This window comes from Sceloporus occidentalis, unplaced genomic scaffold (assembly GCF_023333645.1).
Source record: "Sceloporus occidentalis isolate IW3139 unplaced genomic scaffold, rSceOcc1.0.p SCAF_7, whole genome shotgun sequence".
In the NCBI taxonomy this organism is placed as follows: Eukaryota; Metazoa; Chordata; class Lepidosauria; order Squamata; family Phrynosomatidae; genus Sceloporus; species Sceloporus occidentalis.
This window is the reverse complement of record NW_028316987.1, coordinates 17,360,089-17,383,317: the sequence shown is the minus strand read 5'-3', so window position 1 is coordinate 17,383,317 and position 23,229 is coordinate 17,360,089. Positions and strand designations below refer to the sequence as shown.

General features: G+C 39.7%; 1 protein-coding gene across 3 annotated transcripts in view; it reads right to left on the bottom strand.

Annotated features, from left to right (window-relative positions):
• Positions 1-258: 258 nt before the first annotated feature.
• The window catches only part of DHX8 (DEAH-box helicase 8), a 33,960-nt gene continuing 10,989 nt past the window's right edge, over positions 259-23,229 (bottom strand). For all 3 annotated transcript variants that reach the window (XM_089532198.1, XM_089532199.1, XM_089532200.1), the window contains 15 exons: positions 22,450-22,537; positions 21,756-21,853; positions 19,417-19,564; positions 17,878-18,059; positions 16,800-16,994; positions 15,213-15,398; positions 14,530-14,740; positions 12,658-12,839; positions 11,332-11,472; positions 8,829-8,984; positions 8,337-8,474; positions 7,254-7,382; positions 4,215-4,411; positions 2,286-2,465; positions 259-1,167 (listed from right to left, as the gene is read on the bottom strand). In XM_089532198.1, the coding sequence (XP_089388324.1) occupies positions 948-1,167; positions 2,286-2,465; positions 4,215-4,411; positions 7,254-7,382; positions 8,337-8,474; positions 8,829-8,984; positions 11,332-11,472; positions 12,658-12,839; positions 14,530-14,740; positions 15,213-15,398; positions 16,800-16,994; positions 17,878-18,059; positions 19,417-19,564; positions 21,756-21,853; positions 22,450-22,537 (2,451 nt within the window). In that variant the 3' untranslated portion in view covers positions 259-947. The remainder of the gene's footprint in view (positions 1,168-2,285; positions 2,466-4,214; positions 4,412-7,253; positions 7,383-8,336; positions 8,475-8,828; positions 8,985-11,331; positions 11,473-12,657; positions 12,840-14,529; positions 14,741-15,212; positions 15,399-16,799; positions 16,995-17,877; positions 18,060-19,416; positions 19,565-21,755; positions 21,854-22,449; positions 22,538-23,229) is intronic.

Genomic DNA, 23,229 nt, shown 5'->3' with positions numbered 1-23,229 from the left:
AAAATCCATGGATATGAAGGGCCACCTGTATTTCCTTTGGCTTTCCCTTTGAAGACCAAGAGACAGAGTTGCTGACAGCTCTTATATGAAGGCTGCTTCAGATGCGCAGTCATGCAGCCATTGTAGCATGCTCCCTCCATCATATGATAGCATCACTTAGTTTCTCCAATCCAGCATTGTGAGGCCAATAAGCATTTTCCAGTAAATGCAGAAAGGCAGCATAATGGGAAGAAACAGGTGAAAGCAGAAGACAAACCATGGGTCTCCAGTTTTTTTATTTTTAAAAAACTGCTTGGGAAGTTTTTTGATGGAATACAGGAATACTGGTTTAATGATAGCAGTTATGTACATGACCATTTTGTGAAAAGTTACTATAAATTACACCAAAAGTCTCTGTGAACTGTTCCTTTCAGAGAAGAAGAGGACAATGACACTGCAGTATACCTGACAAACCACAATGAAGCATGACCACCCCATAATAGAGTCTGGACATTCTTCCTGCTTCCTCCAAAAGTCCAGCCATTCAACTGTGCTGCCAGTAGGTTGCTTTGAAGTAAAATACAACTGTTTCAAAGGATAGAGATCGCAAGAGCATGTGATGTTCTTCCCCAGATCCAACTTTTGAACAGGCTTCAAAATAAAATTCCACAACGCCTTTTAGTCATCAAACAGGTCAAAATTATACAGCAATTTTTAAGCTTTGGGCAGTGTAGAAATAGAACTAAAGGAAAAGTTTGGTCCAAGATAAAAGGCATCACTGCAGTCAGCCAAGATATTAGTTGTGTAGTGGCTGGGCCTTTGACAGCTGTATTTTCCCCCTGCTGGCCTTCTGTAGAACAAGAAGAAAATGTGAGATTCGGGCATCAAATTAACATAAGATGGCCAAGTAGTCCCACCATTGGACTGAGACATAGCGATATCAAGGTCCCTGCAGGAGGGGGGTGGTCTCATCGACGCCTGAATGCCCGTGATATCCTCCAGGCATTGGGTTCCTCATAACGATTGTAAAGTGGCTCGAGACGCTGCTGTTTCTTCTGTTTGCTCAGTTTTGTGGGGTCAGAGACCTTGAAGAAGGCTGGGGCAAACTCCACCAGCCAGCGGGGATCTATGGTGGTGACTTCCCGCATATATTCCTTGGTTGTTAGCACCAGTTCATGGTATACCACCCTATTGAAAAAAGACAAAAAAAGAAAAAAAGGAAAAAGGAAAATATGAGTGGAGAAGGATCATTATTCTGTTCTTGAATTAAGTTCTTCCCCATTTCCACTCTATAAAAATTCTCACTTACAAAAACAGAATCTCACACCTAGTGATCCTATAGATTCTGCTAGAAAAATAGCTGAATTGTCGGAACTCATTCACTTTAGAAATATGACATGAGAAATTTGAATATGGCACCAAAATGTGATAGCCAAAAACATTCATAGATCTATAATGCTTCCTGTTTATAAAGCAAATGGGAGGGAGGTATATTGAAGACTACAATTTTGTTTAGAAAATAAATTCAAAGAAGTTTACAAAAGTTTCCTAGTGACAGTGGCCAGATTAAATTTATTTTGTAAGAGATGTGCCTAACAAACCAGTAAAAATTGTGTTAAAAGTGACTTAGCCGTGGCTGCCATTTGAGCATCCAGAAACAAAGCTATGTTCAGATTCCCTTCCAAGCTACAGATCTGATCTTTTAAGAGACATGCAACCCCACTGAGACCAACACTTAGCCCCACTTCTAGCTCCACAGTCCCACTGACGAACAGACTCACTCTTTTGTTCATCTCCTCACTGGGGAGTGAAAAGCAGGTCCTAGTATTGTTAGGACATTCATAGAAAATAACTTGACTAGTATCTCTCGCTTTTAGAATATAGTACAAAGATCTGCTGTAGAATCTGTGCTAGCTGAAGCTGAGAAAAGTCAGAATGTTTCCCCTACAACCTGCCAGTAGGTATTGGATTATGGCCATTAGCACCCCTTTAATTTTCAATTATATTGTTCCATAAAAGAATTGGGAGAAGTTATGATCCTGGTAAAAGGGATTAATCATTTCCTCCCTTACATCAGTCAAATATATTCAAGAAGCTAAGGTAAATCACAAATTAACCCAACATTTTAAAAGTTCTAAACCCAAAACTTTGATAATACTGTTCTACACAGTCAAGCATTAAGATCACCTAACTAGAAAAGTTTCTTCCTCAAATCCAACTCAGTATTATCTCCTTATCTACTACTAAGGCAGCAAAGTACACATCTTCGAAGTGGAATTCATTCTCTACTCCACCTCCCCGCTTACCATTCAGGCTGGCGATTGAACAGGGCACTTGAGGGATGGATGTAGACCACCTGCTGGTCAATCAAGGTCCGATAACCCTCCTGGGGGTCTTTCTTGGCTGCATTGCGGAAGAAACCACTGCAAATGGCTTTCTGGACTCGCACTGTTGCTTTTCCGCATGATACTACATCCAGCTTGTGCCTAGCAAATCAGAAAATGGTGGAAGAGTTCATGAGAGATGCTTCTACTAATGCCATTTTTTCTAATTCAGTTTGCTCCGTTCCTTCACCTTCTACTAACTCTTAAACAAGTTCCAATGAAGTCTCTCTTGCCCCAGGAAAGAAGTGCTTAAATTTACATGCCAGGAAGGGGGAAATGTGGTTCAACACGTCAATGGCAGATTTGGAGTGGTTTAAAAAAACATCAACGGATTAGGACACCTATTATTTGCTTTGTAAAATATTCCATTTAGCAATTCAGGGCAGAATTGACCACCAAAGGGAAAAGATTTTCTACCATCTGAAGAAGGACTGATCTGGGGGTTCAATCTCCTCCAACCATTATGTAATATAAGTTGACCTCAACTGTCTTTTCCACCTAGTATTCCTTATGTGTGCACATTTACCAGTAACTCACTTGGTCTGGAATCCCTGTTTTGGGATTAGCTTTAACCATAGCTCCCAAATCCACAACTTCTAGACTAATTCTTAGTCCTCACTTTTTTCTTTTTGGCACATCCCAGCCTCATGAAGAAATCTGGAGAATTTGAAAATCTGCATACTTTTATGCAGTTTTGTTAATCCTTATAAAATCCCAGCACTGCATTTTCTTTTTTTTCTAATGTAACAGCTACTTTTGTTTTTCTATTCCATAATTCTAGCTCTTCATGAGAAAAGTCAGTTAAGTTTTGCCTCCTACTGTGAGTACATTCCTAACTTGTTAAGCCTTTCGGAAGATGACTTAAGGTTTTTACAGTAATGATAAAAGAATGGCTGTTTCTACCGTGTTTTCTTAAAAAGGTTTTCCAGATGCTTGGAATGGAACAAGCTGCAGATATGCAAGCTAAAGGGAATATTCCTAGCAAAGGGAAGTAGGACAGCTCATTTGTTGTCTTAATATTTGTTAACTATATTAAAGATGTTCTTAGAGGCTTTTGCTTAAAGAATGGAGTATAGATTTTTTTTACAAAACACACAAAGCCCCAAATCAATTATTTGGAGCTCAGCTGGGCTTGATTTAGTAGAATATAATAATTATTATGTATGCCATTGAGAGTTCCCATACATATAAGCAGATTCCTTGACAGATCTCTTATCTGTCATATTTCTAGCCCTTTGTTTTATTAATTTAAGACTGCTTTCCTTGACTATTAATATCCAAACCAGACCAATGAACTCTATAAAAGTGAAAGGAAGATCAGACATACATCATTATATACAATTTAAAAAGACAATAGGAATAGCAGCAAAAATCCGGCATCTCTGATGACAATTCAGCTACCAAGCAAACTTGAATGAGAACAGGTGTTTCCAAAGATGGATGAAGCAAATGTAGCCTGCACTGAACATCTCCAGGCTACAACTCAAGACCATCAATGTCCAGTCTAATTCCTGGTTTAATAAAGACTTCTTCAAGAGGCTAAAAGAGCCACAGACAACCAACAGTTTGGCAAAACCGCAACCCAATCCTTAAATAGTATGTGTGGGGGTATTTATTACAGAGGGGAAAAAATGTTTGTAAGGGTAAGGGGTCTGGGGCCATCTGAGGTTCTTCAGAGGAGCAATGTGGTCCTTTATTCCTGGTTGTTGCCCACCTCTGTTTTGAGACTAATAAAGGTTTTTTTTCTTTGACTGTGTATTCCTGTATGGCAGGGGGTTAGATAGGATGGCCCTTACGTTTTCTTCCAACTCTACAATTCTATTATTCTCTCTCATATATCCACATTCTTACCTATCCATGATACCCAGCATCTGTTTACGGATATCCTGGGCCCTGCGTAGTGAACGGGCTTGGATGAAATTTTCATAGCACCAAGGATTGGAGAACTTGTTGTTTTTCCAGGAGTTGTAAACAGCCAGAAGTGTGAGGTGGTCACCTTCAGTCTGGTGGAACTTGGCTTTCTTCTGGTCAGCAAGAGCTTGCTTGTCCTAAATATGAGACAAGATGTCAGTTTTGTCTAGCAGCCATGTTGACACTTGGATCTAAGTGCCAACACACAGCAGCGAAACATACACTGAAGACTAACTTTAAAATAACTACTTTCTGGAGCTGAGAATGTATTTTACAAAATTTTATTAAGTATATTTCTTTAAATAATTGTTCACAAATGATTGCTATTATATCAGTACAAATGTATCTGCTCAAACCCACAAGGCAGAGACTCAAAACTCTTTGATTTACAACAGACATTTCTCAAATTACAATACCCTGAGGAGGTGAAAAAACAAATCAGCCAGATTAATACCCAGAAACCATCTACTACAAGACAGACCTAAAACAGAACACCCCTATTTGTCACCTTCCGTCCCCAGTTGGGATTGCTCAAACACATAATCAATGAGCTACAACCACTTCTGCAGAATAGCACAGCCCACTCACAAGCTCTGGGAGGCAGGTCTTTAGTGGCCTGAAGGCAGTCTCCAAATGTTAAACTACTCCTCACTTATAACGAGCTGCATAACATGCATGTTTATTCAACAGCAGATAACTAGTACTGTGTATGGTTTGAGCTCAGATTATGACTCCATACCAGGATTTAAATCTCTACTCAGCCATGGAAACCCACTGGGTGACCTTTGGCAAGTCTCACTCTCTCTGCCTCAAACGGAGGCAAAGGCAAACTTGCAAAGGAAACTCCATGATGGGTTCATCGTAAGTCACAAACAACTTGACGGCATAAAACAAAAGTAATATAGGGTTAAGATCCTGCTACAAACCCAATGCCAACTCTGTCTCCACATCTACTCTGGGAGCAATATTACAGGGGCCAATAACATTACTCATAGCATCAGAGGTGCATTTACAATTGGCCATCCATATCCATGGAAATTTCCAAGACAGCAAACCTTGATTTTGCCATTTTATATAAAGGATACCATTGTATATAATGGGACTTGAGCATCCATGAATTTTGTTATTCTCAAGAGGTCCTGGAACCAAACCCCAGAAGATAGCAAGGGCCCACTGTACTTGCACTTCTTCCCATGTGATATATGCCATCCTATGCCAGCAATGCTACTACTCTCTACACTGAACAAACTGGACAGTCTCTAAGCAAGAGGATTAATGGACAAAAACTGATATTAGAAATGACAATACTCCAAAACCAGTTGCAGAACATTTCAACTTTCCTGGACATATGGGCCTTCAACTTCACAATAACCAATTAGTCTTAAAGATGCTTCCACGTTCTTTTTTCCCTCTCCCCTCCTTCTTCCTTTTTATGCTGCAAGATATTTTTTTATGCTGCAAGATACACAGCTATAAATTTAATGTTGCAAGATACACAGCTATTTCTTTAAGAGTAAATAATAACTGGAATACTCTACATCATCTTTGTACATATGAATACTGAATCAATCTCATTATTTTCAAGGTCTGGCATTACCAAGTGTCCTGAGTGAGTAGATTTGAAGAAAGGAGCAAACTTTGCTTTTTAGTGGTCTAGTATATGCATTTATTTATTTATTTATTTATTTACTTACTTACTTACTTACAGTCAGCATGAACACTTGTATGCATCTTCACATATGTTTTCCTAACAGATTTCCTTCCTCAGCATTATTTTTAAATAGTAGAATCAGAATCAAAATGGAGACTACAGTCAAGAAATCAGAAGAAGACTAGGACTTTGAAGAGTGATTATGAAGCAACTATATAAAATCCTCAACATAAAGGTATATTATTGACTAGCAAAGTCAGGATTGGCCATGCCATCTTATTTCTGATTTCTATTTATGGTGTGAAAGCTGGATGTGAAGAAAGCTGAAAGGGGAGTTTCTACAGAAACTACAGACTGCCAAAGAAACAAATAGAGAACAAGTCGAGTCTAAACTTTCTGTAGAAGCCAGAGGCCTGTTACAGACTGCCAAAATAAAGCTGCATCGGGTCTCTTTGGAGGTATGCTATTTAAATGATGCATGGGTCCTAAGAGTCCGGAGGTCGTGCCAAAGCCACACTCCATTCCTAAGCACTGGAGTGCAGCTCTGGTGCAGCTTCTGGATTCTTAGGATGCATGCATCATTTAAACAGCATACCTCCAAAGAGACCCAAAGCAGCTTTATTTTGGCAGTCTGTAACAGGCCAGAATGACCAAACTGAGACTATAGTACTTTGAAGATATCCTAAGATTATATGATTCACTAGAAAAGACAATAATGCTTGGTAAAATGGGAGGCAGTAGGAAACCAGGAAGACTGCATTATAGGTGGGTATGCTCAATTACTGAAGCCACAGATATGTACGATCTGAGCATGGCATTTGATAACAGATTCTTTGGGAGGTCGCTCATTCACAGGGTCAGCAATTAACAACAACGTGCAGAAGTAGAACTTGACTGGCTGAAATATTTAATGAACAACAAAAAATACTACTAAATTAAAGTGTTGTATTAAAAGCATCAGTTTATTTGAACAATAAGAGGGAGTTAAGATTTAATCCAATGCAAGTTTTGTTAACTGGTTAAGCAAGAGTAAAACAAATAATTGATTGTTAATCATTAATTACTATCCCATGTCTTCCTGCTGTTAAGCATACATTCTAACTCTTCCTGCTGTTAAATATGCATTCTACCTCCTCTTTTTGCTTTGCAATCAAGGAGCTGCTGCAAGGTAACTCCAGCTGTGTACAGCTAATCTATGATAAGAATAAGGCTTGAATCCCCCAAACTGACATCCAGGTTACTATCTACAAGGCCATCTTTCTCCACTATCTTTTTTTCCTTGCTTTACCTAAGCACAGCTAGAATTTATTCCTCCATAACATGTTTACCTTGGGCCGGTAAAATACATTCTGTACAGACAACATTGAGACTATAGTGAGCATCTCTTCACTGCAACCCAGGTGTACTGACATGATGAGCATCTTGCACAGCATAGGCTCCAAGGGAAATTCTGCCATCTGCATAGTAAAAAGAAGAGCATTGTTTGGTGTTTTCACTAGGTTTATACAGCCTTCCCAGTAACAGACCAGCAATCTTAGGTTCAAAATACACTACAGAAATAATCCAGTTTGAGACCACTTTAACTGCCCTGGCTCAATGCGCTGAGAACTGTAGTTTTGTAACACATTGAGCCTTCTCTGTCAGAGAGCTCTGGTGCAACAATAAACTACAGTTCCTAACACTGAGTCAGGGCAGTTAAAGCAGCCTCAAACTGGATTATTTCTACAGTGTGTTTTGGACCTTGGTTAAGCTAACTGAAACATGACTTGATAGAAGCATCCCACTGAGTCCTTTCTGGGAAAGAATGATATATTGTGGCTTGTCTGGTACAGGTTTCATAAGGTCAATGTCTTTCTTTCCAGCAAATGAAAGCTAATGCACCTCCAACCATCTTTCAACCAAAGATGTATATAGATTGCCACCATGCCCAAAGTCAGGGCAGGGAATGTTCTCTTCATCCAGAATTAAAGCATACAGTATTTCTTATGTACAGTGTTCTGGTACATAAATCTTTCTTTTTCTCTTATTTTAATGCAAATTCCTAGTTCTAATGGCTTAATGACAAAACTTCACCACATACTGAACAAAGATCTCAGAGAGAGGTTAAGCAGAGCTTTTCTGCTATGTAACACATAGATAAAGCCTACAAAGGTCCTTCTCTTCCCATCTACTGCTACTCGTTCCTGTCCCTGTTAATCTACTACCAACTTCCATGACATTCACTTTTTTTCTAAAACATGCTTTGCCAATTTACTTGCCAAATACATAATTAATTTTACAATAAACAAATTTGAAAATATCTGCATAGGCAATTATGGATATAGACACACGATGTTATACAATGTCTTACCCAAACTCTACTCTAGTTTGCACCCACCTTCAGCAAGAAACCTGAAAAACGCAGGCCTTACCCGGCGCCCTAGTCGAGTGAGTAGCCCCTCATCATCCAGGGCTCCCAAGGTATACAGCTGCTCCATTGCAGTGATGAGTGTTTCCATTGGGGGAGCATCCATAAAATCAAAAGAGAGCAGGTCATTGATTCCCATAGCCTGTCAGTATTAAAAAAGTGGAGAGGAAAAGAGAGAATGAACACATGTGCTTCATGCATATCTGGCAAATGATAAAAGATTCACCTATTTGTTCTTTAAAACAAGATCAAAGATACTTAGTGAAGCCTTCTCAATTGGTTACTAAGGCCTGAAGTAGACGGGAGAAAAGCGCCAGCTTCAGGCTGCGTTGGGAGCATGGCATTTAGATGACGCACACCCTGAACACAAAACCATGCTGACAACACACCATCTGGAAAGAACCAGGCCAAGAAAGAGCGGACAGAATCACTCCTTCTAGCGGCAAATGGCACCATCACAGCCTGTCTGCTTTCCATCCACATCACCAGAGCTAACCTTGAGAGATAACACAGTGCTGGCCAAGTTGGTCCTCTGGATCTCAGGTACATTGGTGGTCAGCATCTCATCACGGTAGGCACGCTCTGTGTAGAGTCGGTAGCACTTGCCAGGGCCTGTTCTCCCAGCTCTCCCAGCTCGTTGCTTTGCTTGTGCCTAAGGAAATCACAAGAAACAAACCACAGGGATGCACAAATTACTTCTACTATGTTCACAGCATGCTTTATTTAGTGCTGGAGAGCTAGATGTAGTAGAAAATGTGTTGCCCTCCTGATCCTCTTGATCTGCAACTCCCTTCCAGCCAATGGGAAACAAGCTATAACCCAATAACATCTAGAGGGATATCTGTTACTGGACTACAGAAATAGCTAGAAGGCTTGCAGTCAAGAAAGGCTGGACAAGATTGGGAAATTGAGAAAAACTCACATACTAATGGGGCAACCAGGATATGACATAGATAGAAGAATGTAAACCAGCAGCAAAATGTACAACGAAGTTGTGAAAACAGTCTGAGAAAACTGTTACTGAATTAATGGAGGATCTATCACCATATACTACAAACTAAGAATCTTGTATCCTAATAATCTCCAGTTTCATTTTTAAAATGTAGTATTTCTAGTCCCGAGAGTTGTTTTTTTTAGTTATGTTTTATAGTGTTTATCATAACATTAATAAAACACAAAGAAGGGGGGGCACAAAAAGTCCATCAATCAATTACCATACACCCACCTTTACATTTCTGATACATTGCAATGTCCTATTTCGAAATAAATCTTTATTCGTCTTTCTGACAAAGATTAAGTAACTTCCTTATTCCAGCAATTCAAATTGTTGGCAAATTTTTCCTGTTTGGCCTGTTATTTTTTGTCTTTATTTCTAAGTTACTAACCCTGGTAGAGAAAGAAACCTATGAACCCATGATTTTGATTATACATTATTTCCCAAATCTTAGCATAAAGTTTCCATTTAAAAGATTTGAAATCTGTTTTAAACTCTGCTAAATTTCTCACTTTTCCCCCCTCCAAATACTTAAAAGTCTAATTTCTAAGAACATCTATGAGTTTCATAATCCACTCCCCTATTGTTGTAGATTTTTTTCCTTCATTTTTGGCATACATAATTCTAATGGCTGTGACCATATAAAGTAAGATTTTTCCATATTTTTTTTCTGTTTGATTGTCCAGTACATTCTACATACTTAACAAATATAGTTCTGGTGTGAACAGGCCATTGAACTTAAGATTTTCTATTATCTTATTATGTATGTTCCCCCCTCCCCAAGATTACCTTTGTACATATGGTAAAAAGTGCCATTTCATTAACATTTTTCTGGTTTCCATAGATTTTGGCAAGTTTGGATTAAATGTCACCTATAAAAGATTGTACAGTAATTCTCCTTTACGTCATTACTTCTGGTGAATTTAAGATTTTGATTCCACATTTTTGATGATTGCTCCAGAGATATTGTATGGCTGATATTTTGTGCTCATCTAATCATACTGGTTTTAACTGTTTCTTCTTCTGCTTCATAAATCATTAACATTTTATACAATCTTGTTATTATCTTTTTATTCTCAGATTGAAGCAATATGTCTAGTTCATTTTTTCATTTTGAATTCCTCTACCTTTATATCTCTTAAAATTTTTTCTGCAAGTTGACCATAATCAAATCAGTGAGTTACAATACCTTCTTGGCTAAGTTCTTCTCTGGATTTCATTTGGTATTCTCCGTCTCCCCCCCCCCCCACCCCCAATAGATTCTTATATGTGAGCCAATTATTTATATGCATATTTTCTTTTTTATGGAATACCTCATGGAGTGAGGTCTATAATGGGATTTCTGGACACAAATGTTTCCTGTATTTCAGCCATACTCTCAGTAGGGATTTCCTTACATAGTGGTTTGCAAATTCTGTTGGATTTAAATTTGTTATAACATACGAAGACATGCCATCCACAGTTTTGATTAAATCCTAATTGCAGCAATCTCTTGTTTTGTTGTCATCCACTCTTTCATGACATACAGCAAGCATGGTAGTATACCTTCAGATTGGATAGTCCTAGTCCACCTCTTTCCTTTCTATTTTGTAAAAATTTCAATTTTATTCTTGGTTTTTTTCCTTGCCATAAGAACTTTGATAACTCTTTATCCTATTGTTTAAATGGCTTATCATTCATGTTGATAAGTTCTGGAATAGGTATAGCTGTTTCAATAAGACATTCATCTGAATTGTTGAATTTTTTCCTAACAAAGACAGATTCAGTTTGGACCATTTTTTGTCTTCCGTATTCCATACTGAGAGTGATAATAGATTTGCAAGGGTGTGAGCACTGTTTTGTAGAATCTGAGAGTGGAGGAGTCAAGCAGAGGCTCAATTATTTTTTCACACTTCAGAGTCCTGAGCAAAATAAATCCACCCATCAAATAATAGGGATTCTGGTATTTCCTGCCACCCCAACTGCAGGTTCCAAATAGAACAGCCATCCAGTTCATGTTGCATACCTGGGAAATTGGTGTCACAACCAGCTGATCAATCCCTGTCTTAGAGTTGTACACTTTCTGTTTCACAAAGCCAGGATCTACCACATAATAGATGCCATCAATTGTAAGTGACGTTTCAGCGATGTTTGTGGCAATGACTACCTGCATAGGGGGAAAAGGGTTACAGTCAGACAACAAAACAAGATGAGATGTCAAATCAGGGCTTTACTGAAATTTTTCCTATCATAGTCACCTAATGAGATCATACGTATTAGCATTCCTTGCATAAATTGTTAGAGATGCCCTCTCTGAAAAAACAGTTTGGGCAGACAGTAGGGGAGGGGGTGCAGACCCACTGAATCAATTGCTGAATGTAATGTAAATCCAGGATTCAATGAGCTGCTCTCATTGACACTACTAATAGGATTCAGTCCAAGGTCATATTGGCCTACAAACTTCATCAGACTCAGCACCAAGATAGGTGAGGAATGAAAGGAGCTGCAGTCCAAATCTGGAGGGATACATATTGCTTAGAGATGACGTTCTTAGGCTGAGATTAATTTTTAAAAACTCTTTTAAAAGTCAGATCTAGGCAGCTTCCCAGCAAGAGTGCTTCAACCCTTGCATGTGAGATTTTTGAGCTTCCAAAGATATGCAAACTCATCACTAAAATCAGCCTTCTTACTGGAAGGCAGCTAGCATAGCACTCATTTTTCAAAAGGCATCCAGACAGGAGCCATGAAATTAAAGGGTTGTTAGCCAAATTTCTACCTCAGGTCGATGTGAGAAAAGCATTATTAAAACATGAACAGAGGAACAGCTGAAAGAATGGGCCTTACTAGAGAAAGATCTGCATGACTTCTATGAAGTGCTCTGCTTGTAACAATCATATTGTGGTGATCCTACTATTAACAAGCACTATTCACCTACATGGCTGCTGGGGCTTGCTGGTTGATAGCACCTGGCTGCCATTTTTGGAACAGAGTGCTGCACTCAATGGACTCTTAGGGTGCATCTACACTGTAGAAATAATACCGTTTAAGTGTTGTAGCTTCATCCTATGGAATCCTGGGACTTGTAGTTTTACAATATCTGATAGCCTTTAAGGCTGAAGGGCGGGGTATAAATACCATAAATAAATAATAAATAAATAATATCTTTAGCTTTCTCAGCCAAAGAATGCTGCTGCCTCACAAAACTACAAATCCCAGGATTCTGGAGCCATGGCAGATAAATTGCATTATTTCTATAGTGCAGATGCACCCTTAGTCTGATTTAGAAGAAGCCTTTCTTACGTACTATTTAAGAGGTAGACAACATTGCGGTAGAAAGTATGGGAACAGTTACCTTTCGACTGCCTGGGGGAGCCGGATCAAAAATCCGTGTTTGCATCTCACTGGGCAGTGCTGAATACACAGGCAAGATGATCAGCTCAGGCACGTCAGGACCCAGAGATTTCATCCGCTCATAGAGAATTTCACAGGCAGTGTCAATCTCCTCCTGGCCAGTCAAAAACACCAGGATGTCTCCTGCACCAAAGTAAATTGACTCCTATGGTGAGATTCACCTATCCCTAGATCAGCATCCAGTGCTAGCAACTCCACAGATAGACAGAAATGTGAGATCACAGTCATACTTTCCCTCTTACACCAACAAGGCAGTTTTCACAACTGAATCTTTAACCAAATGGAACTGAGAAATCTCAGTTAAAAGTTTTGTGAGAGAAATCTGTTAGTTCAGGGCTCTAAGAGAAGCTTGAAAATATGTAATATGGTCTGCCTGAAGGAACATAATTTAGTGGCATGTACAGAATATACATTATTACTAACAAATGCTGAACATTGTATGTACAGTGCTGTGTAAATCTACAGCGCTATGTAAATAAAGCATAATAACAATAACAACAACAATAATAACACCCCGGCCCTCAGCCTGCTGATCTGTTGAGTCCTGCTATGTCCACTGAAGAAATGAAAGTGCTGCTGTTTCAGGTGCGAGTCCTTGATCTGAGATCTGAAGCATCCAATACAGCAGGAGACAGGTGTGGTAATGTACTGACAATTTCTTTGTTGCCTCTTTGAAGCTGTGGATATGTTAACTAGTTCCTTTAGAGAGATTCAGATTTTTCCCATTTCAGCATCGCATCAATCTAGCCACTGAGACACCAGCAGACCTCTTTCCTACCATAATAAACAAAGTGCTGGGAATGGAGGGAGAGACGCTGGTGTATACATTACTAGCAATAATGGTGTAGGACCAAAACCAGGAGAGACTTCCTTCCAATTAACCCCTTTGAGTGAACCTGACTTTAGTTTGATAGTGAATGGGTGCATACAAGCATACCTCAGTTAACTGAGAAGGAAGCTTCTTTTTGCAGGCCCCATTTTAAACTTGTTCTCTGTCTAGCTAAAGATTTATCAACAGAAATCAGCCTTGGGAAGATGGTGACAGAGGACTGAAGAAACACAAACTTTCACAGAAGCTTTAACAGAGAAGGAAACAGCGCTGTGTTGTGGTTTGAGTGTTGGGCAGGACACTGGGAGACCAGGGTTCGAATCCCTGCTCAGGCATGGAAGTCTACTGGGTGACCTTGGGCAAGTCACAGTCTCTCAGCCTCAGAGAAAGGTAAGGGCAAATCCCTGTGAACAATTTCTAACAAGAAAATTCCATGATCTGTTCATCTTGGAGTCGTCCTAAGTCAGAAATTACATGACGGCACACAACAACAGGGAAACTGTATCCATGTGTGCCTCCTTAAAACAGGCAAGAGGCCTGTTACAATCTCTTACTGAGCCTGTTTTTGGAGTCCCTTACTAAATATGCATGAGAGAGAGACAAGGGGCGAGCAGATAAGACCCACCAGCTAACCCCAGCATGTTGGCCACCAAAATGGAAATTACTAAAAAAAAGTAGACACTGTTGAAAGAAAATAAATTATCCCTCAATGCATTTTGAAAGATGCCTTCATGTGGTCCCTACAAATCTCCAAATGTTTTTATGTATTCATGCAATGCTTGCCTAACCTTTTTTCTTTTTAATTTCACACGTGTATATCTTTAGTTTTGACAAAAGTCTGCTGAAACTTATTCAGGATGCTCGTCTATCTTTCTTTCTTTCTTTTTTTGTGGTTCAGAAACCCATCTCTATTCTTTCCATGTTATTTCACAACATCTCCTTGCAATCTAGGACCACACACTTACAATCAGTCTTGCTCCTTACCTGGTGGCTCTGTCAAGTGAATTTGCATGACAGTAATCAGGCTGGCATCCAGGTAATCTGTCTCTGGCTCTTTAGTGTAGAGTATCTCAACTGGGTACGTTCTGCCTGGGATGGTAAAGATCGGGGCTTCATAGAAGTATTGAGAGAACTTGACTGCATCGAGGGTGGCTGACGTCACAATCAATTTCATGTCCTGTCTTTTCTGAACTGTCTGTAGGAGACCAAAGTTGACAAAGTATGAGAAGTGTAGAAAAGGAACATATAGTGATACAGTCGAGCCTTGCCTTACACAGGGATCTATTCTGGACCCATCCACCCCACGTAAGGCAAATACCATGTAAGCTCAAGCACCATTCAATAGAATGGGGCTCATGCTTGCAGTGACATGGTGTGCACGTGCCATCAGTGCATGTGCGCCATTCAATAGGTTGCAGTGCAACTTCCACGTAAACCGGAAGCCACGTATGGAGCGGGCGCGCTGTACAAGCCAAACTAAAAGTGGAAGCCAGACTAATCCATGACCCCAATCCACATCTGAGATTCCGAACAAAGAAACCTTCTGTAATGGTTGAGCAAAAAACTTTTATAATACAGAAAGTATTATACATTATAGCCACAAATGAAGGTACTGCTAAGAAATATATTATTTTAAGGAAATAGGGAAGATTTGATTGAACTGACACCTTTTTCAGGAGACCAAAGAGCACATCAGTGTGTATGGTGCGCTCGTGGGCTTCATCCAGCATGATGATGGCATATTGTGTCAGATCTGGGTCGATGAGGCACTCTCGCAGCAGCATACCATCTGTCATGTACTTGATCACTGTCTCAGGGCTGGTGCAATCCTCAAATCGGATAGTGTAGCCAACCTTCAAGTAAACAGAGAGAGAGAAAAACAGCAGTGGTGAATGAAGAGCTGCTTCCATTCTAATACAGTGGCATTCAGGCCAGTTTTCTCATGAAAAATAGTGGTCAACAGTTAACAGCAAGAATGGGAAATCTCAAGCTACTGAATCCCATCTATCTAACTCCATTCGGCTTGGCCTTGATTAAAAAGCAGAGCCCTCCCTCCAGTCCATCTGCCTTGGTCCAGGCCTCAGAGGGAGAGAAGAATTAATGGACCTGATCTCCTTCCCCACCACCACTCCCTTCTCCTTTTGTGTCGTGTCTTTTTAGATTGTAAGCCTGAGGGCAGGGAACCATCTAATTAAAAAGATTGTACGTACAGAGCTGTGTAAATTTACAGCGATATATAAATATAGCTTAATAATAATAATAATTTATATTTCCCAGCTGGTGTCTTGTTATTTCTTTTATGATGGTCCTGAGTACAACTACATTCCCATGCACATCTTCAAAAGATACAATCTGGGCTATGTGGACTTCACAGGTAAGTTCCTACACCTCAAAGGTGTAGAAAATGATTATCAGATTCCAAAATCAGCATCCCACAAGTGTTTCAGTGAAGAAAGGAAATACAGGTTTCTAGTCCTTAAAGCTGTAAAAAGAGTCCAGATCCCTGGGAGAAATCTACAGAGTTAGAGTGGGATTTTCAGAGATGATGTAGAATGGGACATCCACTTTCTGCACAACTAACAGACTAGAATTAATTTTGCAACATATCATATGTAAAGGAACATCATTTATAAAGATGATGGAATAGAATGTATAGTTGGCCCTTCATTTTCGCAGGGGGATCCGTTTCGCCCCCCCCCCCCCCCCGCGAAAACGAAGGCTTGTGCACATTCAAGCCTCATAGGCTTGACTGGGGCATGCACTATTGGAAACAGTATAGGTCACCCCTCCGTGGATATCTGAGGTCACGGATCTCAAATCTGCAGGTTAGGAGGGGCAACTGTATATACACATAATTATTAATAAGGCTGAAAAAGAGATTTTATGAGGACAGCATCTGAGAGACATAAACACTCCTTTTCCTGCTCCCCTCAGCTATGAAAAGCACTGACAAAAATCAGGGAGGATCCAGTCTTCAAATAGCAACAGGATCTTTTCATGTTTCAACAGAATTTGGCACAATTCCCAAGCAAGCAGATGCATAGACATACCAGTAAGCTTCTTAATATGTAACTTCAGGACCTACGGATCAATGGAAATTTAAGTGGGCACCTTCTATGGTCATTTTAAAATGAACAATACAGCTCCTACCATTGATATAATGTCAGCAGCATTGCTACTATAATAGCTAGCAGCCAATCTCCATTCCAGTACACTGCAGGACTAATCTGCAAAACGCCAGCACCACATCTTACCTCTTGGCCCAAACAGCAACCAAACTCTTCTGATACCCTCTTAGCAACAGACATGGCAGCCACTCGACGAGGCTGAGTGCAGCCTATCTTCCCACGGGAGGTGTAGCCAGCTTCAGCTAGATACTGGGTGATCTGTGTAGTTTTCCCAGAACCAGTCTCTCCAATGACTATTAGAATCTGGTTATCATGGACAGCCTGGAAGGGGAAAGTATTGAAAAAAGATGGTTCGTATGAGAATAGGATTCATAGGTAAGGTTGCTATATTCAAACCTCTTCCAATTTTTGCTTCTGTATGTAAAAGTGGAAAATATACATCTTCTTCATATGAATAAACAGCTTTGGAGTTTAAATCATGTTAGTAGTCCTAACAATGCATACATGGGCTATAAATCCATGGTAATATAGGAGTATGTCAGCCTGCAAAATGTGGCCTCCAGCACAAATTATTGCAAGACATTATCCTATCAATCTAAACCTGAACGCTCTTTTAAGCTTTTGGTTTTTACTGAAATACATACCTGAACAAGCATCCCAGGCCATTCAAGCACTCTTTATACCACATCTCTATACACTTAATTTTATCTTGTATTTTGCAAATTCTCTACAGGACAACTTTGGGCATTATGTCTGCTGACTTAGGTTTTGGACATCCAGAGCACAAATCTCTGTGCTGAGACTATTTTCATCTATGCAGACTGCTGTCAAGTTGATATTTTACATTGCTACTTCTATTGTAATTTTAAAATATTTAAACATTTTTGTTCTTATTGTGCACGTTTTTTTTTCATGGGACTGTAAGTCAACATGGATATTTTATAAAAATGCAGGCTATAATACATAGTAAAACTTTCCTAGATGGGAGCAGTAACATTAAATTACATCAGCTTCACCAACTCAGGTTTTGGGTTTTCGACTTGCAGAATTAAAAGAGTAAGCAAAATTCTTGATGTTCCTTTGGACTTTGGCACAGCAGTGCTGTCTCCGGTACAGACTAGAACAACATGATAGGCAAGCTGAGATGGCTAGAGTTAAAAGCCCACTGGCATAGTTCTAATCAAAATATCTTTTCAGGCCTTACCTGAATAAGCTGGTCCTTCAGACGGAAAATAGGGAGACTTTCCCTCTGCTCAATAATTGACAGCTGAGTCTTTTTGCCATAAGAAGCTTTATTGCCCCCAAAAGCATGTTTCTTCCACTCTGGGATGTCGTTGGGCATCATACCAATACCCCGCATGTTAGCAGCAATTTGCCTCCCATCCACTGAGAAGGAGAGAGAGAAAGCCAATGAAGATTATAATTCTGTTTATTATTTGGCAATATATAGGAAGTAAAAGAGGGCTAACTAGAAAGAGATATCCACTGGAGGGAATGGAGATGACAAAATGAATTCAAACAAATAGCACTAGACAAGTAAATAAAGAGTGTACAGAAAAGCCTGCCCTCTCCATGCCATTTTTCCAACTGATGACATGGAAATACTTCTACTATTCTGCTCCCAACAAAGGCTCATTGAGCAAAATATTGCCAAGACAAGCCCACACATAGTTGTACATGGGTAGCTTGTCAATATTCTGCTCAACAGTTACATTAGGAAGGAACGTGCTTGGATGTTGGAAGGATGGAGCTAGTGGGTGATATATGTGGAAAGAGGCATCTAAACAGCACTCAGGTCAAACAAGAAAAAGAAATTCACTCCATATTGCTAGAACAAACCAAAAGACCACTTTGATCTTGACCAGCCAGCAAAATGCTCTAAAAATATCAGAAGCAAGGACTATTGACTTGGAGGAAAAGGGCAGGAACCTCTTCCTTAATCACAGAGTCCTAGAAATGTTTAGAAATAAGGCCCACTAGGCCCTAAGGGTTTACTCCAAGGATTTATTTAGAAATACAGAGAAAATATTATGAAATAGTACAATTCTTTGTAAGATCTTCTGACATATTCTAGAAAACTGAATATGGAAACTAGAGAGTACAAACTGCACTGGCTCCCAGGAGACTTTGAAGAGGTTTACCCCCTGCAATAAGAAAACAAAACAACCCATGTTTGTTGCCCCCAAATGCTCCCTTTAGGCTGTGTGGTTGCATTTTTGCCATGATTTGGACCCCCAGGCCACTTCAGACTTGGGTGGGACTTTTTTCAACAGGAAGAAGATGTAATGTAATAAAGTTTATTCGGTCATTGACCAGCAACAGGAAGTGATCGGTTCCTGTTTTTTAAAAAGCCTAAAATGGCCCAGGGGGAGCAAAAATGTGATACAAAAATGCACCCCTCCATAGCAAGTCTGGGGGAATTTAGGAGCAGGAAAGCAGAGCTTGCTTCCCCCCCTCCCAAATTCAGGAGGAAGACAGTTTGGAGGCCACAAAAAACAGCCCTGGGAGGCTGCATGCAGCCCAAGGACTGTGCTTTACCTACTTCTGTTCTAGAGATTCAAATCTTTCACAACAGGCAGGTGATTCTTTCTCAATGTATTCTGCAGTGTCAATCTATGCAGGCTTGCTAAATAAGTTTCATGGACCTTACTGCTAAGCAAGGGTCCAGAGAATTAACATCTCAGAAGAGGATGAGGACATTTTAAAACAACAAACATATAGTTAGAAAAAGGATTTGATGTACCATCTGGAAGGGGATCCACCCAGTGTTTATTGAGTCCCATGGGGATAGAATCCATCTCTGCTTCCCGCTGTGCTTGCTTCAGTTCTCTCCTCTCTTTAGCTAGTGCACTTTGCATCATGGCTGCTTGAGACAGGGAGCCATCAGGATTCTGGAATCAACAAAGGAAAATCTGGATGCTCAGTTTCCTGCTACAGAACAGAATTTGCTCCTGTACAAAAAGCTGTTGTCTATCTGCTTCTACTCCCACCATTCACCTAAAGCACAAAAGGTCTTCCTAAAATCAACCTCATATTCAGCCATAAAAGTTAGAAGGCCAAGAAGAACACGGAACTATTTCCATGCTTTGACAGCTTTATAACATAGCTTGAAGCTTTTTATGTATCATGCTAGAACCATGTTATTGTAACATGTCTAAAGCTGGATACTTTTGCTAGTTTATTATTATATGGCATCATTAGTAGGCATGGGGTTTTAACAATGAAATACAAGAGGACAAGGCCCAAACAAATCAAGAATTGGACATTCTAGGCTTATATCAGACAGTGCAGGAAAAGGAGTAGTCTTCTGAGGGAACTAGAAACTTTAAGAAAACAAAGAGGAGTAAAGCTGGAGAAATGAGTGTTATAGACAGGGAAGTATCTGGATATAAGAGTAAAGAAACAGACCAAGCCCCTGAAGGCAAGGATGAAATGTTTGTGCTAAATATTGAAACAGACAGAAGATCAATGAAATATTGCTGGGGGGTCATGTAATCAGAGCAGCACAAGATATGCTGCAATCAATATGAGACAATGGAAAGCCAGAGAAAAGACTGAAGTTAATTTTGGCAAAAGAGGACTGGTTTATAGATCAAAGATTTTCCTCAGGGAACAGAGAAAGGACCAGACTGTAAGGGGAGAATTAATGTGATCTGGACTAGAAAGGAGTATAGGGACAAAGAGAAAAATGTCTGTGTATTCAACAGGATGAATGTTAATGGTCCCAAAGAATAAAGTCGAATGAGAGGCATGCTTGTAAGTAAAGATGAACAGTTTGGTCTTAGAGATATTGGGCTTGGGCTGACAGAACACCACCAAAGCAAAAATATCACAGAAGCAGCTGGACATGTGGCTTTTGATGGAGGGTGGAAATTTGGAGGAAAGCCACAAGATGATATCATCCAAGGACAATGTGTAGAGAAAGAGCAAAGCCAAAGGCCAAGAACTAAGCCCTGAAGTCATCAATGAAGAAATGGAGAAGCAGAGGAAGGTTTTGGTACAGAAGTAATGAAATAATTATGAGAGGTTGGGAGATAACTATACGAGGACAGAATAAAAAAGACCAACCTCACAGCCAGTACAAAGCAATAGTGAAGGCCAAGTGTATTAAGGCAGCAGATCTATCAAGAAGAATGAAGCTGAACAGCAGCTATGAAGCAGGGGTGAATATTACATGTTCTTGAAGTTCAACTCTTGTCATTCCTCACCATTTCCAATGATAGTTAGGGTTGATGGGAATTGCAGTCCAATAACATGAGTAGGGGTGGAATGCAGTTTGCTATTTGAAGAGAATTTCTAGGAAGAAGTTGCCTGTGATTTTTGTGAAGACAGCAAGTGAAGCACAAGGGACAGAGAAAGACCGAGTAAAACCAGAAAAAAACTGACACAGCATAATTAAGCAGCACATTCTAAAAGTTTGGAGACAATGGGCAGAAGAGAAATTAGGCAGCATTTGAAGAGGGAGAATGGGTGCCGTCATAATTTGAGTGGAACAGAGTAAACTTTGATGTTTTTAAATGTTATCAGGAAAGGAGCCAAAGGAGAAAGATAGACTATACAGTGAAATAAAAGCACATCCAGGGAGGTGGCAACCAGAACAAGATGGGATCAACAGAGCTTGTGTTGGAGTTAGAACAAAAACAAAGTATTCAAGTTATCAAGCCATGGTGGGCAGGTCAGAGGAAAGGATTGAAGGTGCAGGAAGGGCAAGAGAAAGAGAGAAAAGAATGAAAGACATATGCAAAAGATCAGAGCACATTTGATTTTATCCTTGGAGGAAGCAAAATCTTGGGCAGGCGAAAGACAAGTCTTAGCAGAGGTAAGGTACTGAAGGTGCTGAGAATTATTAAATTTGGTGTGAACAGGGTTCATGAATGAAGCAGTGAAAGAAGAACAGGAGAATATGAATTTCTAGTGGACAAAATTAACCATTCTTTTTCTGTCCTTGGGATACTGGAAGATGTTTTATCAAATCTTCAGCACCAACACAAATCTTACTCCTAAATTATGTTTCAGTATACATTCCTCATTCTTCCTCACTAACAGTAATTATGGAGAAATTCATTATTAAAATTTCATTACCTTTACAATTTTGATGGGGCTCATGTCCATGCTCTGCTTTGTGTGTCCTCTCAAGAATGGTGGCTCCTCTTCTACCAATTCAATTTCCAGATCTTCATCTAAAGGAGAGAATAGGTCAGTTTTAAATACTTTGTAATTTCAAGCAAAAATTCATCATTCTTGTTAATAAGTCCTCCCTTTCTTTACCAAATAAATTACCAAATAAATTAAAGATGGCACCTAGTAGCCTGTAAGCCAAACATGGTCCACCAAAATAAATGCAGTTAGTCTCCTACTGTCCATCCCTCCCACATTCTTCCAAAACAACTCCAAGTACTGGACTATGGAATAGATATAAATAACATGGTGAGAAATTCCTTTCTTGGCAGTGACTTAGGGGAGTCAACTACCATTTCTGAATTCAGTGCAGACCAGGAGCAAAGAAAATTTTGCCCATGAAAGTAATCAATGCAAAAGAAAGACTAAGCTTTGAAGAGTAAACACAGGTAATGTTTTTCAATGAAAGGTGTCTTTAAGGCGGGGGCAGGGGGTGTCATTTAAAGGGCTCTTCTTGGGAGTTCATAGGATGTTTTCTGTTTGTCTTTACTCATGGGATTAAACTTGGGCCTTACGATCTACATAAGTCAGAAACGATGAAGGAACACAAAAACAAATATGAACTGTAGACTATCTGAGGACCCAGAATTATCATTACCTTCCTCATCATCAACCTTCGGCAGAATTCCTGTTTCCTCATCAAAGTCAGGGAACTCCTCCTTGGACAACACATTGGCAGCAATCATCTAGGAAGGATGACATGATAGCAGGCATTTTCAAGTCCAGCACAAAACAGTTTTTGCACTGTTTCGAACACAAGGTTTTGCAAGCATCCTCTTTATATTCATACAAACTCTCTCACAAATAAGTACCTTCTCAGGCAATCTATACCACTGAGTTATGAGAGGCTGCAAATGAACTCACCACCCCTTTCTATAAACAGGACCATCTAGCCAACCCCACTAGCTTAAATGACTTTAAAAGGAGACCTGTACTGTGCCAGCTACAACATCCCATTTCAGGACAAACTGCCACCATCCACACAATAGTAATGGGCCTGACTTTTAGTTTATTACAATGACTGTTGGAAAAAGAGCTTAATGAAGTACTTTAATTTCAGAGTTGAGGGGCCACAACAGAAAAGGCCCCTTATCCTACCGATGGTATAGTAAGACAAGAGAAATGTGTGGTAAAGAATCTCTAAAGATGGTATTTTGCTTCATAGTATTAAAAAGCAGCCACATGCAATGTATAACACACTGTTCTACCAGTATATAACATATTGCAGTGTACAGTAGTCTAGTTTGGCTGTGACCATGGACAACAGAGGTCAGACTCAGGAAGCTTCAAGTCACTGATGCCACTCAAGTATTAAGAATAAAGGCTGTATTTAGCATCTCTATCAAATCCTCCAAAACAAAATGTGAGCACCTGGACA